Source organism: Capsicum annuum, chromosome 2 (assembly GCF_002878395.1).
Source record: "Capsicum annuum cultivar UCD-10X-F1 chromosome 2, UCD10Xv1.1, whole genome shotgun sequence".
NCBI lineage: Eukaryota > Viridiplantae > Streptophyta > Magnoliopsida > Solanales > Solanaceae > Capsicum > Capsicum annuum.
Window position 1 is genome coordinate 130,654,448 of NC_061112.1, and position 19,348 is coordinate 130,673,795.

Below are 19,348 nucleotides of genomic sequence, written 5' to 3' on the forward strand. Positions count from 1 at the left end.
AAATAATAATTTAACATTATTATTTCCCAATTATTATTTTTCTTTCTTCTTCTTCTTCTTCAATTCTTCTTCTTTATTTCTTCTTCTTCAATTCTTCTTCTTCTCCAATTCTTCTTCTTCTTCTTCTTCTTCTTCTTCTTCTTCTTCAATGGCAATTATTATTTTTCTTTTTTCTTCTTCAATTCTTCTTCTTCTTCATTTCTTCTTTTTCAGTTCTTCTTCTTCAATTCTTCTTCTTCTTCTTCAATGGCAGCCAAGAACCCATCAATGACATTTCTTCATCAATAGAATCCAAGAACTCATCAATGGCATTCAATATTAATTTATCATGTTCATCATCTCCTCATTCAAGAATTCTAGTTCTTAAATTTTTTCAAGTTAATCCGGGTTCAATGACATTTCTTCTTCAATAGCATCCAAGAACTAATCAAGGGCATTCAAGATTAATTTATCATCTTCCTCATCTTCTCATTCAAGAATTCAAGTTCTTAATTTTTTTCAAGTGTTTTGAATCTAAGTTCTTAGTTCAAGTGAGAACTCATTAATGACATTTCTTCTTCTTCTTCTTCTTCTTCAATGGCATCCAAGAACTCAAATTATGTGAGAATGTTGAATCAAAAAAGTTGAATGTTATTGATTACGTGAAGCTGAATCGAATGTTGAATCAAAATGTTGAATCGAATTACGTGAAATTCATAAAAAAAAAAGTCAACGGAATTTTGAATTTTCCGGCGCCGTCACTGTTCATCGGCATTTCACCATTGAAGGCATTGAAGAAGAAGAATAGAAGAAGAAGAAGAAAAAGAAGAAGGAGAAGAAGAAGCCATTGAAGAAGAAGAATAGAAGAAGAAGCCAATATTTATTAAGAAAAAATAATTATTATTAAAAATAATGACGTGGCAATAAAAAAATAATGATTTTAAAGTGAAAACAAGTCAACTGACGTGCCTATGGGTGCGTGTAGTCACGTCCAGTGACACGTCAGCAATTGAGGGGTAATAAATTCGGTAAAAATAAGTTCAGGGGGTAATAGGTCACATTAAAAGGTGGAGTATGTAGTTGAAATTTCGACTAAAGATTGGGGGAGTAACAGACCATTTCCTCATATATATATATATGCCCAAAAGATTTAAAAAAGAAAGTCACAAGATATCCTAATGCACTAAGGACTAACCATTGTTTGACACTTGTTAAACATATGTGGCCACCCTTAACCATGAATAAACAAATTTGCACCACATATATATAGACTAGTGTGCCCGTGCCTGTTCTATGCACGGGCGAAGATATGTGTGGAGGTAAAACAGTTATCTTTCATAATATGCGGTTTACTAACTTGCAAATATATTTCACAAAAATGGAAAGTGTAATATAAGTAGTGCTGAATATAAATTATAAATATTCAAAGAGAGAATATCAAAGTGTTTGTAACATTTTATTTTTTTTTCATTGGAGTTGATGGCTCTATTTTTTGTTTCAACTTGAGCATTTTGTGTTGTTCACTTTGTTGTTTGGCTTGTTCAACAGAAGTGGAATCCATTTTTTGCTTCTTGCTTCCTTCTTTGATATGGAGTGTGGATTGTGCTGGAAGAGAGGGCATGATGTTTCCTTTTTCAGTATAGGCTAAAATTTGGACTTTCCCAGACATTGTTTGATCGGTGCGGGAAGCAGGTTTTTTAACTTGAATTTTGAATAGATTTTGATTGCAGCTCATTTCAGCATGTTGCATTGATTGGGACTCAATCTGCGAAAAAAGATATTCTTTTTATGTTTGTTGAATAATTATGTTGATGTATATATTTGGTGATTTAATTTTTTACCTCAGTTGAAGCAAGGTCATAAATCTGTTCAGCTGTAAGAGACAATAATTTTTCTCCTTTTTCTCCACTAATAGTTCCAATTATTGAGCCAGTGTTATCTTTCAGATTTACATCAAATCGGTACCTGAAATAGGATGTATTAGTACTTTAGTTAATACAGAGAAATATGTTATTGATATTGTGAGTGTATGTGTGTATAATATTAGTACTCAAGTACTTGGGAGTTAGCATATTACTCTCATGACAACTCATGCATCGAAATACTCTCTTTTCTGTATTTTGTACTTCCTGAGGACACTTTGGGCAGCCTAAGACAAAGCAATGTTCGAGGCTATTTGGTGAAATTATTTATGCCTCTATTGTGAAAGCACGACCCTGTAGAGAAATTGTTATTTATCGTAAGAAAGATAAATTTCAGCAGAAGTCATGAATTAGGTGATTAATGATGGTACTAACATCTTGTTATGATTGAATGGAAGCAATTGATACTATTTCTTCATCAATTGGAGCAGAGACCAAACATCCAGATTGGGATGTGCTTCTTATAGCAAAAGAGTTAAGCATTTCAGCATTTTCTGCAACCCTGTTTCAATTGGTGGTTGATGGGTTTTATTATTATATTATATAAATTAAAAATAATAATGTACAAATTAGTATAACGTAAAGTATATGGATACCATGACTGCAGCTGAAGGCATTCTAAATATGGTGGATCAATTTGTATCGTTGTGGTAAATTTTGTTGTCAATGATATGCCTACAATAATAATAATAATGTTATAGAAGAAAGTAAAAGGTAATATAAGTAAATGAATTATGCTACGTTTGTTAGTTTACCATTGTATTTGGATATTCCAACACGTCGGGTACAAATGACTGGATGTTGTTGAAACTGGGTGAGGAGTTTTGTGCCTTCTTCATCAATGAGTGCTTTTTCCCATAACGTGAATGTGTAAGCTTGTTCGCTGAGTATATTGTAGTAATTAATACGTTGTATAATTTTGTTTTTGTAAAGTAAGGAAATGGTGCAAAGTTTGGCAAGTATGCTTACTTGGTATCAATAACAAGGAGTTCCTGCAATCTTTTTTGAATGCTAGCAACAAATCTTGAAGCATAACAGCTAACAACTATTGCTAACACAGCTGTTGGATAAAAGATATATGTTAGTTTGAGTTGAAGTATATATTTAATGATAGAAAGAATGAAATGAGCATACTGTATTCTGCTTTCTGAAGTTGTTCCTTTGAAGCTTTGAAGGCTTGGCTGTTGATTTCTTCAAATGATGTCGCATTGACCATTTGAGATGGTGGTAACTCTGCTTCATCTAAGTCATTTTTTTCAACTGGATCGACTATAGTTTTTTTTATCAATAATCCACTCAAATGTGTGCAATTGTGTTTCATATTTTAAAGTTGGTTGTTGTATACGTGCACCGATTACTAAATATGTATGAAACAGTTGAAACATATCTTGATAAACGGGAATATCATCACCGTAAACAATTGCTTTTACCTGATTATCCTGTAGGTAATTTTTTCAAGAATAGTAATATAAGAGGTAGAAGTAAGGAATGTAAATAGATGATTTGATTTTCATAATACGAAGTTACCGGTTCATCTTGAAAGATCATGTTCAAATATTTTATTTTTTGTTTTATACCTTCTCCGGGTTTACCCATGTCTACCATTTGGATCTTGCGTATCAAGTTAGGTGTTTCAGGGGTGATTGCATGTATATTTAATTTTTCTGTCATTTTTTTTTGTAGCCTGCAGAATAGAAAAAATACATACTTTTTTTAGATAGATTTTGATATATATTAATTAAATGTTGGTTGAGGAAGTAGAGAACAAAACAATGATTCCTATTTTTTGCTTATTTGTATTTTCAATTAATAGTTATTAGGCAAGTAAATGGTATAATTAAACAAATTGTTAGAAACCACATACATTAATATTATTGCAGGTAATAAAAAGTGTGAGGCTTATTAAAGTCATCAATAATGAGTTAACATTGGATAATAGCAGTAAATTTTAGTTGACATTTGTAAGAGCAAAGTAGGAGTTAGTTGATGATTCTCAAATAATTAAAATAAAAATGCAGGAAATGTACATGGAATTATTGAGTTTTTTTTTTTTAACAGAATGCTTTGTTAATAATTTCACTAAATACAATATTGTAAGTGGAATGATCATCAGGATCATCAGCTATTGCTGGTCGTATTATTATTTTTACACAGTTTGAGCTTTTGGCTCTTGATAAAGCAACATAAAATTGACCATGTGAAAATACAGCTTCACGTAAATAAATTCCAACAAAATCTAGTATTTGACCTTGAACTTTATTTATAGTCATAGCAAAACATAATCGGATGGAAAATTGTGTTCTCTTGAATTGGATTGACAATTTTTCGTCTTTTGATGATAATAAAGGTATGCGGAGAATGAAAACATGTTTGTCTTTGAAATCTCCGCTTGCAATTTTAGCACTGATAATATGAGTTTTGAAATCAATACAAATTAAGCGAGTGCCGTTACATAAATCTTCTGAAGGATTTAAATTTCGTAGTAATATAACTGAGCAGTTTTGTTTTAAAACTAACTTATAAGGAGGTAGTCCTGCAGGATTTAAAGTATGTAAAAAATCTTCAAACTCGGCTTGATCTTTTGGTTCTACAGTTTCATCTATACCAATGAATGTCATAGCAGTACCAAGAAATTGATCAATGAACATTTCATTAATATCATTTACAAAATCATTTCTGGTTGTTAAGATGACACGTGATGTTACGTTAGATGTGTCCACCGTGATCATGCTTAAATCGGGGTAGATTGCTTCGAATAAATTGTTTAATGATTCCTTTTCATTTGTAAAAGGGATAAGTAAGTTATCTGGAATCTCAATTTTGTTATGGCAATTAACTTGTTCTTTTTCATTCCCAATTCTAAGTAAATATTCAAAGAATGTAGGATCTTCTCGTGCACGCATGTTTTCTGTTAGTTGAAATCTTTCTAAATAATTTCAAATATTTGAGTTTTGTAAGCATTCGCGAATGAAATCTTCTTTTGTTTCACTTTTTAAAACTGGTAGTGTTTGTCGAAAATCACCTCTAAAAACAATAACTTTTCCACCAAAAGGTATATTTACACTCATAAGATCTCTTAGCAATAAGTCAAAAGTTTTGACAAGAATTTTCGTTGCCATTGATACTTCACCCCACACTATTAACTTGGTATCTTGAATTAAAGCAGCAAGTGAGCTTTGTTTACTTATATTACAATTGTAGTTTTCATTTATGTTGATAGGAAGTTTGAAGCGTGAGTGAGCAGTTCGTCCTCCTGGGAGAACAGAAGTTGCAACCCCAGAAGTTGTTGTAGCTAAAGCAATAAGTCCTTTGGATCTTACAGTAGCTAGTAAAGCACAATATAAAAAAGTTTTTCCAGTTCCTCCTGGTCCATCAATATAAAAAACGCCTGTTTCATTTGAGAATATTTTATTAAGAATGACATTGTAAGCAACATGTTGTTCTTTATTTAGTTTCCTATATAGAAGTAAATCTTCTTCAGTTACTACTATATTTTTTTCTAAATAGATGTCTCTAGATTCTTGTGTTATTCTGTAAGAAAATGTGAATGGTGTAAAATTTTTTGATATGAGCTTGAATTCATTTATGTTTCGTCCCATTGAATGCAATATGGTGTTTATGTGGTTCAAAACTATATAACGAATGTCCGTTGTTTGTATATTTGTCGTAATTGTAAATTCTTCAGACATTGGTCCTTTAAATTTTTGCCATAAATCTTTTGGATTTGCAGGATTGCAGTATACTAATAGTGTAGCAAATAAGCGGCGTAAGATACTTGGCATTTGGTAAGTAGTAGCTTCTGATAAGCATTCAATTAAGTTATTATCAGAAGCTAACAATCCTCTTTTTTCGGCACTCTCTAAATGTTGTCCAACATATGCCATTTACAGTTTTGAGTTGTTTATATGATTTGGGACATCGTATATTCATTAGTAGTAATCGTAAATAGTATCTTTCTCCTTCAGTTGGATGACAGCTGACAATGCGTCTAATGGCATAACCTCGTTTTCAACGTGTCCACATCTTATCACTTATTGACCAAACAAAATGTTGAGGAAATTCTTTGTATAGTAAATTAAGTTCTATGGCGTGTTTATTTGTTTGATTCATTCTGAAAAATTCTGTTAGCATGTTCTTTGATTTCCTGTATTGCTCAAAATTGAACTTAATTTTGTAGTTGTTTTGAAAGAGATAAATTGTTGATCTTGAAGATGTAGTTGAAGCTGATAAATATTTGAATTCATTTCACTAATAGGAACGGCAAACATACTCCACATAGTTTCTGGTGATGATACCCATCTACCTGTACGATACTCTTTTATTTCGTCTATTTCTATATTAGTTTCATTACTTTTTAGATTGAAGCATATTTTATTATGACCTTTGCAAATGTATTTGTAGATATACTTAATGACTTTAATGTCTACACATATTTCAACATTTATGTGGCAGTTAAATTTAGTTAGTACATATGGATTGTATGGTACGACCCATAAATTGTCAAGATATTGAGTTCTAACTTTTACAAATTTTCAGTATCTCTTCTTCTATAAATAAGGTATGAATTTTCGCCTTTAGATGTTTGATTTGCGTATTTTTTAGGGTATTTAAATTTACAAGTTCCTTTTATCTTCATGCATGAATTGTTAGGGTTTAAACTGCCGCAAGGACCATGCATCATATGTTTAATCATCAAAGAGTGTAAATATTCATTTGTGTCAATGTTAGGTATTTCAGCACAAACAATTTTGTCATAAGCCTCTGGTGTTAATAGCTTATAATTATCCTCGAGTATGATAAGAAAATGAGCATGCGGAAGACCTCTTTTTTGAAATTCTATATTCTATAGTATACATATAAGCAACAACTTTTCCAAATATTTTTGTTTTGAAAATATCTGACTTTAATTCTTCGACTTTTGCTTTAAATACCCGACTTATTAAATCAGGTCTATATTGTATTTCATCAGTTGTTAGCAATAAATGTTCCATTTCAGGCCATGAAGGATTACATGTCATTGTTAAAAAGATATCTGAATTTTCAAAATGTTGTACTATTGCAATGACATTCATGTATCTACGTCTCATATCTCATGGAGCCCCTATAAAGGTAGCAGGCAAGAATGTTTTTCGGCCAATATTTGAAACTTCTCTTTCCCCGAGTCTTTTTAGATCAATAAATCCTACTAATATTCCAGTTCGAAATAAATCTTGGTTATGCAACAAGAAATCCAATCTTTGTGTTTCGAGTTTGATATATTGATCTACTGAATATTGTTGGAATAATCTTTCAGAATGTAAAATGGTATTTTCTTCATTATCTCTAATTTGCAATTTGTAGCAATAATATTCACGACAAGAAACAATATTTTTTTTGTCGGGTTTTCTGTAAAATTCCTTCTTCAATATTAAAGTATCCATCAATGGAAGACATGTTTGTGATAAGAGGAAGTTGTTCATGTTTGCAAGAAGAACAATTTGTAGAAGAGTTATTCGGTTGCAAAATTTTTTGTATACCACAGTGCCAGCCATTTTCACCATATGGTAATAATAAAGGGTATTGTAAGGAGTCGTAACAACCATAGCAATAGTGAACCAATTGGTCATTGTTACTATGTGTGTGAACGCGAATATGATGGGTGGAAATAGGACTATTCAATTCTTCATCAGTCCATATAGCCGCTACTTGTGATACATTGGGTAAGTTATATGTTCGTTGATCCAATATCGAATCACATTTAAGTGCGATACAGAAAGTGCAATATAGAAATTAGATAAATCTGGAATGTGTTAAAGATTTCAAAAATTAAGAGTATGGATTAATTTGCAGAATATCCACCAAGTTTTTAATAACAGATTTGTCTAACTTTTGTGAGAAAGCCATTTTATTTACTCTTTCATTCTCATTGTCATAGAAATAAAGTTACAAATTTTTGGCTCTATTATTTCCCGTAGTAAGGCTAGGTAAAAAATGATACATTTGTCCTTGTACCTTAAATGTGTAAACACCTTTAGTCATATTTGCCAACTGTTTATCATATTATACACCAAGTGAAGTGAAGGCAAACATGTTATTGTATGTTCGAATGAAAGTACGGAAATGTTTAGATTGTTCAGATTGGTCATAATAAAGATGCTTTAATGCAGGAGGTAGTTGGTGTGAAACCAATTTTATTGAACCATTGTTACAATAGAAAGTTGGGAGTTTCATATTGAAACCTTTTGCATGCACAGAATTTACAATTTGAAACATTTTTTAAAATAGTAGAAGAACAAGGTAATTGGTTGATATTCCAACAACCTATTTGTGTGTGTCTTTGAAGAAGGAGATGATGAATTAGAAGTGCTAGGAATAGTATTTTTTGTTGTAGGTTGTTTTTTGGCAGCATGTTGTAGTCTTCGTTGTTCAAGAAGTACCTTTTTTTGTTCAGATGACATTTCTTTATAAGCAACACGACGACGATGATTTTTCTCCATTTGAGTATTAGTCATCGTTCTTTTTATTTGAGACATTTGACTTCACAATGGTTTTATAGTCTCTTTTTTTAAGGCCTACAAATAAAACGTAAAGTTACACAATAGGATTAAAAATGAAGTAGAATAAATTTAGGTTACAGAATTGGGAACAGAAGATCATAGTGTGCTTTAAATATGCAAAAGTAGTATAAAAAGATCTCACTTGATTGGAATAATTAAAATATTACACTGAAAATGGAAAACTGCACAGCAGCGAAAGTAAGGAGTAGTGTACAATTATTACAACTGCAAAACAGGCAAAATAATTTAGATTTGAAGACTATTAACATTCTTTTAATCAATGTTTCTATAAGCAAACGTATGAAAACGCTCAGAAAAATTTCACAACAGCAAACATCAAAAGAACCAAAACAAAATATACTGAATAGAGAAAAAGTATATCAAAATCACAAATTTCTTTTGTTTTTCATATTCCAAGATAGACTACAGATTATTTGTATTAAATTATGTGTAATCATTGTGCTATATCTTTTCCTCATTTTTTTTTCCGCTTTTTAATTAGTTGGTCCATTTATTTTTATTTCCTTCAAATTGTAAGTTCAGTTTCAAAGTATTCAATTTGGGGTTTTAAGAAGTATAGCTGTGGTTGATATTATTTTTAAATTTTTATTTTTTTTAAATCAGATTTAATTGAAAAATAGCCGTTGGGCCTAACGTATATATGACCGTTAGGAGCCTTAAATGGCCAAATGGTCAAATTTCTATAAATATCCTACACTTTCAAATTATTCTCCACACAATTTTTAAGTAACGCGCAGGCTTATTACAGAAGAAAAAGTAGAAAAAACTAAAATGGATATAGAAAGTGGTATTATGCTGTCAAAATTCAAGAGAATTTGTGTGTTTTATGGGAGCAGTGTAGGGAAGAAAAGTAGTTATCAAAATGCTGCTATTGAGTTAGGCAAAGAACTGGTTTAAAAAAATATTGATTTGGTCTATGGAGGAGGTAGCATAGGCCTAATGGGTTTGGTTTCACAAACAGTTCATGATGGTAATAGGCATGTTATTGGGGTTATACCCAAGACACTCACGCGTACAGAGTTAACTGGTGAAACAGTTGGACAACGGAAGGTAGTTGCAGATATGCATCAAAGAAAAGCAGAAATGGCTACACTCTGATGCTTTTATTCCTAAAAGCTTTACCAGGTGGTTGTGGTTATGGCACACTTGATGAGCTATTTGAAGTAATTAGTTGGGCACAACTTACTATCCATGATAAGCCAGTAGGATTGATGAATGTAGATGGATATTACAATTCATTATTGTCATTTATTGAGAACACTGTGGAAGAAGGCTTCATCAGTCCCAATGCTCGCCACATTATCGTATCTGCGCCAACAGCAAAACAGCAACAGAGCTTTTGGAGAAACTTGAGAAATATGTTCCTTCGCAGTTTGGCTACCCTCAAACTTGAGGAATATGTTCCTTATTGGTGTTCTTAGTTTTTCATAATTTAAGGTTTAGTATGTACCTTTTATTTCCTCTCCTTTTCATATTTCAAGATATACTACATATGATTTGTATTAACTAACGCGTAATCATTGTACTTTTTTTAATTTAAGTTTTTATAAATGAAAACACAACATCATACTGTGCATTAAATATTGAACAGTAGTATAAAAAGATATTTCACTTGAGTGGGATAATTAAAATATTACCTTGTAAGTGGACAGCCGCACAACAACAGAAGTAGGAAGTTTGCGTACTATTGTTGCAACTGCAAAGCAAGGAAAAATAAATTAGAGTTGAACACTATTAATATTGTTTAGTCAAAAGCTGTTTGTATAAGCAGCTATCAGAAATTGCTGAAATAAATCTCACAGCAGCGAAAATCAGAAGAAAGAAACTAAAGAACAGTTAAAAACCTCAATTTTGCAACTATGATCTTCCCAATTTTTGACAAGCTTTTTGTTTTTTTAAAGAAGAGGAGAATTGTTTTTTTGGTATTGTTGTTACTGTTTCTTCCTCCTTTATATGAGAGTATATAGTAAGATGAAGACTTGGTTTTTTGTGTTTTTTTTTATTACTTAAGAAGAGGAGAGTAGTTTTTTTTTTTTTTAGGTATTCCTCTTTTTATTTTTTAGTCGTCATATATATATATATAAGATAAGAATAAGAAACGGATGAAGAGTTAATGTAAGCAAGCAGATATTTTGGATAAGTAATAATATAATATAATAATATAAAAAGGCAACAACAACAACAACAAACCCAGTGTATTCCCACCTAGTGGGGTCTTGGGGGGTAAGATGTACGCAGTCCATACCTCTACCTCTACCTCTGAAGAAGTAGAAAGGCTGTTTCCGATAGACCCCCGGCTCGAGGCACGAGATACCACACAAACACATAGTAAAGCACAGAGGCAGATTACATAACATAAATACGGCACCCATAAGTAATATAAAACAGAGGAGAGCAGAGGAAAGCACACAGATTCGTAATGAAACATGGAACACGGAATACGGAATCATAACAGGAATAAAACCCCCACCAAGTAATTCCCTACACTAGCGACCCAAACTGGCCCTAGTCCTCTGCCGTAATTCGCGTCCTCCAGACCTTCCTATCTAGGGTCATGTCCTCGGTGAGCTGTAACTGTTCCATGTCCCGCCTAATCACCTCACCCCAGTACTTCTTCGGCTTACCCCTACCCCGCCTAAAACCATCCAACGCTAGCCTCTCACACCTACGGACCGGGGCATCCATGCCCCTCCTCTTCACATGTCCGAACCATCTCAATCGTGCTTCCCACATCTTGCACTCCACTGAAGTCACACCAACCTTCTCCCGGATAGTCTCATTCCGAACTCTATCCCCTCTAGTCAGCCCACACATCCAACGCAACATCCGCATTTCTGCCACCTTCATTTTTTGGATGTGAGAGTTCTTAACTGGCCAACACTCCGCTCCATACAACAAGGCTGGACGGACTACCACCCTGTAGAATTTGCCTTTAAGCTTGGGCGGCACCTTCTTATCACACAGCACCCCCGATGCGAGCTTCCACTTCATCCATCCCGCCCCAATACGGTGCGAGACATCCTCGTCAATCTCACCGTTACTCTGGATCACGAACCCAAGATACTTGAAATTATCCCTCTTACATACCTCCTGTGCTTCCAGCTTCACTACTACCTCATTCTCCCGCCTCACGTCATTAAACTTGCATTCCACATACTCTGTCTTGCTTCTGCTCACCCTGAACCCTTTAGACTCAAGAGTTTGCCTCCACACCTCTAATTTGTCATTCACACCCCCTCGAGTCTCATCTATCAGGACTACATCGTCTGCAAAAAGCATACACCACGGCAAAAAGGCAATATAAAAAGGCAAAAAATTAAAAAAGTAGTTGGTTTTTTTTTTTTTGGAAAAGTACTGTAATAAGTTTTTTGGCTAAGTAATTAGTAATTATAAAAGGCAAAAAGTTAGTACAGACATGGTAAGTAAATATTAGTGACCATTTTTTTGTGTAAGAAAGTAAATATGTGGGGACTATTATTTTCCAGATTCTATGTATGAAATAGAAAAAAAAGAATCCAATGTGAAATGTTTTTGTTAAGTAAACTAAAGTAGAAATTAAGTGTTTTCCAGATTGTATCAATCAAATAGAAAACGAAATTCCAATGTGAAATTTTTTTTTTTAAGTAAAAGCAAAAAGTAAATATATGAAAACAATAATGTTTTCCAAATTGGGAAACGAAGAATCCAATGTTAACTTGTATTAGTTCAATTACTTGGTAATCCGCAAAAAGTTTGAATTCCCAAATAAGAATAGTGGTTTTGAAATTCTGACTATTAAATTGGAAAAGCAGAATCCAATGTGAGTGAACTATTTCAATTATTTGGTCCATTCTATCTATCAAATTGAAAAAGAAGAATCCAATGTGAAACTTTTTTAAGCAAAACTAAAAAGTAAATATATGGAAACATAGTATTTTGCAAATTCTATCTATTGAACTGGAAAAAAAGAATCCAATGTTAAATTGTATTATTACAATTATTTGGTCCATCATCTAGAAATCCTTAAAAAGTTTCAATTTCAAAACAACAATAGTGTTTTTGAAATACTAGCTATTAAATTGAAAAAGAAAAATCCAATGGCAAAGCGGAGTATGTAAATTATTTGGTCCATCCATCTAGAAAGTAGGAAAGTTTCAGTTTCAAAATCAAAGTTAACATATCAAATTCCTTAATGAAAACATTAAGCAAGCAAAAATACCAACCTGCAATACTAAGGAATCAGAAAGTAATCACAAATAATCAAGAATTGGTAGAGACGCTGATATAAGAATTGGGGAAACAATACAATGAAGTAAACAAACTATATGTTAAACAGTAACTGGTTTATACAAAAACAATGTAGTGTCAATTGTATTGCATTAAAGGAACAGTTATACTACATTGATAATGTTTTGTAGGAGGACCAAAAAATTGCTAAACTATTTATATTGGTACTGTAATTTAATCAACAATAGAAGAGCAACAAAATTAAATAGTATTAAAAAGGCAAACAATAAGGTAATATTATGTGAATGCACCAGGTATTTGCTAGTACGTTCATTATTATTTCGTCTGGATTGGGAGTTATATTTTTTGGAATGATGATGTATAATCAAGCATACAATATGCGTATGGATAATAAAAAAGAAGTTATCAATTAATTGTCCAACATGAATGATGATGTATAATCAAGTATAGGATAAGCATATAGATAATGTAAAAAAATTGTAATTATCAATTAATTGTCGAACATTTCATTTGCCTATAGCGGGAATGAGGGAATTGATAGATTCGAAGAGACAAAAGAAGACAAACCTTAAGGGCTTCCCGCACACTTTCAACCTCCAAGTGATACTTCATCTTTTGTTTGTTCACGACTACCTTGTTCGATTACAGGAACAAGGGTGCTTCGTACATCATACTGCTATGCATGTTCAACATGTGGATAGTCTTCAGTTCGGAACAATGTAACATCAGGCGTCCACACTCAGGAACTTTATCTGCAAACTCGTCGCTTGGCAATCCAATAATCTCCTTGGAATCTTCCACTTCATTCTGACCGTAGTTGTTATTCAAGGATATCTGTAGCTTTTGCTGGCTATAGGTGGGTTCAACATCCCGGACTTTTTTGACAGGGCGAAGTGAAGCAGATGGGTGTTCATTGACAGTGTTGCTTATCGGGTAGGCACCACATCCAGCAGTAACTGAACAAGATTCAAATAAAAAAAAGTCCATGAGATGAAGGAAACAAAACCAGGATTTGTTAACACCGCTCCGTGTAGAATGGCACGAACAAACATCCTAATTTTTAGTTGTCTCTACATTGAGAAATTTGTGTGTACTTGCCATATCTATCAAAACCCGAACTGCCTTTCCTTTATCGTCACTCTCACCTGCAGATAAACCTACAAAGTTAATATGCAAAATAAGTATTATAGGTAAATTTGAGTATTAAATTCCATAGAAGACTCGGGTTAAATTTGAGAGTATAAGTAAGAAATGTAGCATATACATGATTGACATTGCAAAGTCCTTTCAACTTATATATTTGAAACTTTTAAATGAGACGTGGCTCATGTACTTTTTATTAAATGTATGCATATGAATGCTTTCTCTCTGATGAAAAGACTGACTATATCTTTTTCATTTGCCATGGACAGGTTCACTACTGCATATCCTAGGTGATTCTAAAGCATTATACAATCATTATTTTGTATTTGTCAAATATTGCGCTTCTGGTAATTCTTAATAGTTTCACTCTCCCCCATTTTAAATGTGACAAAAATTTTGTACTCCTTTTCCTTCTGTTCTTAAGCTCTAATGAAGCTCGGTATGTTATTAGCTAATTGTACATTAATTACTGGATTGCAAAGACCATCTATATATTCTATTTCTTGTATTTTTTGATAACCCTCCAGAATAAAAATTGTGACTTATAAGTTGTATACTCATATGATAATACTTCTTTCACCTACATTGCTGACATACTGACTAATTTCTCTATGCCTTATTATCAAATTGGGCAGTAGTTGCTTTCCCATAATTGTAATCTTTATGGCCTAACTTGTTAGTTCAAAGAAGTTTGAGGAACATTGACTTCCTACACCCTCAAAAGCTAGATTGGCTAGATAATCATCTAAGGTTGAAAAATATACTTGCTATTACCATCTCCTGTCCTTTTCTACTGCACTTTACATCTCCGCAACAACAAAACTTTAGCAAGATAAGAAGACTTCCGAAATAATTGCCTTAAAGCTTTCTCTTCAAGTTGCAACCCTATATATAAAAGAGTCAATTAGAGTTTGGTTTTTGCTTACTTCATTACATTCCTATTTGCATCATCCTATTCTACGAGATTACTAAAAAATTATTTATGTAATTTAGTTAGTTCAGTTTTCGATAGATTAAGTTTTCTCACTACATAGTACATGTTGTATCCATTCACTGACCTCTCCCATACCTTCTTAACTATGAAAATATTTTTAGCTCTCTTGGATATAGGAATAGTTCTTGAATAAAGAATGTTAATATATAATACTATATGTAAAATCTTGAAAGTTTCATTTATGGATATCTGAATAGTAATAACTAAGATGAATTTAACTCTTTATAATAGGTCGTACAAGCTTTTATACATTTGGTTATAGGAACAATTTAAGAATAAAGAATGTTAATAGTCGTAAACTCTCTTTTTTTTTTTTGTTTATTTGCAGTTGTAGCTTTTGTACTCAATCTCTGCACTTTTCCTGCTGTACAGTCTTTCACTTAAGAGGTAATATTTTAGTTACCACATTCAAAAGACATGTCTTCTTATTCTGCTTTTCGTAATCAATGCACACTACGATTTTATGTTTTCAATTACATAACCTAAATTTGTTCCCATACTGAAAGGTTTATTTGGCAAGGCAGACTAAAAGAACTTAAAAATTAACAAACGATATTAAAACCAATCAAATAAGAACTGTATTACTCACTTGACTCATTATTTGTTAAAGAGAAAATGATATCAACATCAAAAGATTATTAGCATCTTTGCTTTATGAAGCGAGCCCCTCATAGCTCTGTCTTGACCTGGAAAAATATAAGTAGAAGAATTATCTTACTCACCCAAAATCTTAACTTTTACTCGACTACCTGTCCTGAGAAGTGAGTCTATTATTTGCCAGTCAAGCAAAGTTGTGCATCCTAATGTGCTTCAACTAAGAGGCATCTGATGTCTGTTACAAATTAGATGAGCCCCTATCTTTAGCATATGGCCAGAAAAATGCCTTTTACTCAACATAGTAGAGAAAACAAGCATTCTGCATAGAGAAATTAAATTTCTTTTATTACTATATTTACATTACTATGTAGAGCAACAAACATATGACAAAGAGAGGTTCAAACGCAGCATTTTTCCTTGCTTACATTCCTACCAGTACTCCACCAATACAACAACAACAACATCATACCGAGTGTAGTCCGACAAAGAGAAATCTAAGGAGGGTAGAGCATACACATACCTTACCCCTACCTCAAAAGTGGAGAGGTTGTTTCCGGTAGTCTCCCGGTTCAAGGTATTCCTCCACCAATAGTGATTTAGTGTCAAATGTTATCATACACTATTTCAGGATTAAGATATAAATGGATCAAAATCTTAAGATAAGAATTCGAGTGTTGCAAAATAAATATGCAAAAGTTCACTTGACATCAAAACTATATAGAATGCACACGGTAGATTCTAACTAAAGCTCTTCCCGAACCTCGCGCATAGCGAGAGCTTTAGTTCATCGGGTTCCACTTGTTTCAACATCTACGCTTAGTTTTAGACCACAAGTTTCAAAATTTCCTTTCATTATAAAACTCTGTGCTCAGACAACCAGGTTCCATAAATTGAAACGGAGGGAGTAAAATCTTAGCAAACGCTTGAATATGTTGACATGATTTCATAGCTTATGTCATTAAGATGTTACACTTAAGCAATTGCACAACAAATAATCTAAAATCACCTATAGCCTTTTAGTCATCAATGACCTACTAATGAGTAATCCAGTGCATATTTTATTCACATTTGTACGGGTTGGAGATCAAGAAACTGGCTGGAAGAAAGTTTTTAAACATTCAATACCAAGTAAATCATAAACAAAAGGTAACCTCATAAGTGATAATAGAACCAGAACTTGCAGGTTGCCGTAATGTTACAGCAAAAACTGACCCATTAGCGGATAAGACACATAATGCCCTAGGCCTCTGCTCTGCAAATTATAGTAACTTCGCCGTCATCACCCGTGTGCTGTAGCCACTCTCATCCATCTCACACATTCAACACTTCCTTTCAACCTTAATTTTGGGGATTTTGACTAAGTTATGTTGTTGTTCTGCCATTGGATGCATAAAAATCTTCACAAAATTTAGAAACCTAATACATAAATCAAACACCACCCCACCTGCAAAACCACAAATTAGAAGGCTAATAAGTAATTAAGTAAAAGAATATAAAATTTAAATATGAAATTCCAAGGAGCAACTTGACCTTCATAAAATCCCGAGGACCAAGACGACGTAGATAAAACCACTGAGCTCCTTTCAAGTGAAACAAAAACAATATCAACCCCACAATCATGACCGAGATTCACCGGTGAATGAACTGATGTTGACTTCCGACCTCCATACCACCGCCAGATGTAGATCGATCTAGATCTCTACTCAATCACTTACACACATAGTACTACAGTATAAAGCAAAGAATCATAGAGTACAATCTCCGCTTCTCTCTTAATAATATCAAGAACACAACTACCACCGAGATCCACCAGTGAATCAACTTTGACATTAAGAGCATGAATTTGGTCACAGAAAATGGAAAAGAGAGAAAATGGAGGTGGAAGAAGCTTTTAGGAAAGCAACAGTAAAGGCAAAAGAGATGTTAAAGTGTCATTCCTTGGAAGTTGTAGTTACCAAAAAATCCGAAACTATCCTCACATAAGACAAAATAATAGTAACTAATGTCTTCACTTATAATAAAGAGTAATAATATATATAAATCTAATCCTATTATGTATATACTCTGATATTTATAAATTTATGATAAAATAATTATAATATTTTGAATATATCATAATTAATAAAAAATTATTTTTATCAAAATTTTTATTATAAATAATAATATTTTTAAATTTATTATTTTTGTTTAAAATATTAATAAATCATAAAAGTCTATTATAAAGTGATATAAATATATCATAGAATTTTACTAATATTGAAAATATTCTAGAAGGGTACTAAATTATATTTCTATCAAATGTCAAATTAAATTAAATAATCAACGATACATTTAGATAGTACGAGAATTATATGAAAATACAGAAAAATGATCGTAAGGGTCATTACATTTAAATTGTTAACTATTGTAATTTATAATATTTTTTATATAATTTTTGAATAATATATGCTACTCTCCTTATCCAGAGTTGTGTGTTGACGATAACCAATTATATTTTTTAAATAATTTAATTTTTTTATTATTGTGATTTATAATATTTTTTCTATTTCAACTTAGGTGGCACAATGCTTAAATGACCATAATAATTAATTAGGGGTAATATGGTAAAATTACGACTGAAGCAGCGAAGCATGAGTGTCTTAAATGACTTACAACAAGTAATTAGAAGTCGAAATTACTATAAAAAAATACTTGTGAAAAATTTAAGTGTACCTCATATAAAACGCCAAGTTAATTTAAAACATCAAAGGTTAATTTATCATATTTATATGTATTTTATTTCTATTAAATATTATTAATTTTTTAATACTTAAATAATTTATAATAATTAATTAGGGGTGATATTTAGTGAAACTATGGTTGAAACAGCTGAAATAGACATATCGTAAATGTCTATTTTACTTTTTTATTAAATATTAATAATTTTTTAATATATAAATGACTTATAATAATTGATTAGGAGAGATATAATAAAACCACGATTGAAGCGACTTAATCAAACATGTCATAAATGTTTATTTTATATTTTTTAATTAAATATTAATTATTTTTAATACATAAATAACTTATAATAATTAATCGTAGGTGATATAGCAAAATCATGGATTCAATATTATTAATTTTTTAATACATAAGTGACTAATAATAATTAATTACGGGCAATACATTAAAATCGCGATTAAAGCAGCTGAAGCAGAAATCGGTCAATTTTTAATTTTTGTTTTGATAATTATTGTTATTTACAATACTTTTTATTTCATTTTCAAATAACATATGTTGCTTTACATCTTCTTCTATTTGTCTCAATTTATGTGGCACTAATATAATTTTGATGGTCAATTAAATATTTTATATTGACATATCATTTTATTATTTTTATTTTTCTAATACATAAATGACTTATAATAAGGAGTGATATAGTAAAATCATCGTTCGAAAGACGAAAATTTAATTTAAAACATTAAGAGTTGATTTCATATTTTATGTCTATTTTATTTTTCATTAAATATTATTTATTTTCTTGATAACTAGATGACTCATAATAATTAATTAAGAGCGATTGATTATGTTATTACTATAAAAATTAATATAATTTTATCATATCCAATAGTAATCATCGATAATTCACTGAAATAGTATATTAATTAAATACGGAATGCTATATTTGCATATGCAAAATATGATATTATTAAACATTATTGGATAGTGCATTATATTTATCTTTCACAATAATAAAATTTTACTATATATTTTTCTTTATTTATTTTTAACTTGATACATATTGACCCAACACAAATTCTAAGAAAATATTCATTATAAATTTATTTTATTATATAAAATTTATTAATTCTATACTTTAAAAATTTAAAGTTAAATTTAAATATTAGTATTTCTATATAAGAAAACAAATAATTTTAAAATTTAAATTT

General features: G+C 31.4%; 1 protein-coding gene and 1 long non-coding RNA gene across 6 annotated transcripts; both read right to left on the bottom strand.

Annotated features, from left to right (window-relative positions):
• Window positions 1–1,012: 1,012 nt before the first annotated feature.
• On the bottom strand, window positions 1,013–13,641 carry LOC107859447. Of its 4 annotated transcripts, XR_007052368.1 has the most exons (10): window positions 13,253–13,641; window positions 10,096–10,154; window positions 3,036–3,170; window positions 2,871–2,961; window positions 2,657–2,784; window positions 2,498–2,576; window positions 2,277–2,403; window positions 2,057–2,195; window positions 1,821–1,944; window positions 1,013–1,744 (listed from the first exon to the last, which is right to left on the bottom strand). XR_007052368.1 is itself a non-coding variant. In XM_047406973.1 (4 exons), the coding sequence occupies exon 4, from the start codon at window positions 5,783–5,785 to the stop codon at window positions 4,838–4,840; it is 948 nt and encodes a 315-aa protein (XP_047262929.1). In that variant the 5' UTR covers window positions 5,786–8,452; window positions 8,605–8,662; window positions 10,096–10,154; window positions 13,253–13,641; the 3' UTR covers window positions 3,592–4,837. The 4 variants fall into 4 exon arrangements, 3 of the variants coding, with proteins under 3 accessions (XP_047262929.1, XP_047262930.1, XP_047262928.1); XM_047406973.1 differs by lacking the exons at window positions 1,013–1,744; window positions 1,821–1,944; window positions 2,057–2,195; ... (3 more) ...; window positions 2,871–2,961; window positions 3,036–3,170 and adding exons at window positions 3,592–8,452; window positions 8,605–8,662; XM_047406974.1 differs by lacking the exons at window positions 1,013–1,744; window positions 1,821–1,944; window positions 2,057–2,195; ... (3 more) ...; window positions 2,871–2,961; window positions 3,036–3,170 and adding exons at window positions 3,592–8,452; window positions 8,605–9,766.
• Window positions 13,642–13,777: 136 nt separating this feature from the next.
• LOC107859448 lies at window positions 13,778–17,380 on the bottom strand. Of its 2 annotated transcripts, none has more exons than XR_001671380.2 (3): window positions 16,950–17,380; window positions 15,412–16,863; window positions 13,778–13,830 (listed from the first exon to the last, which is right to left on the bottom strand). It is a non-coding gene; the product is annotated as an uncharacterized LOC107859448 (long non-coding RNA). The 2 variants fall into 2 exon arrangements; XR_001671381.2 differs by having other exon boundaries at window positions 13,784–13,842.
• Window positions 17,381–19,348: the final 1,968 nt, after the last annotated feature.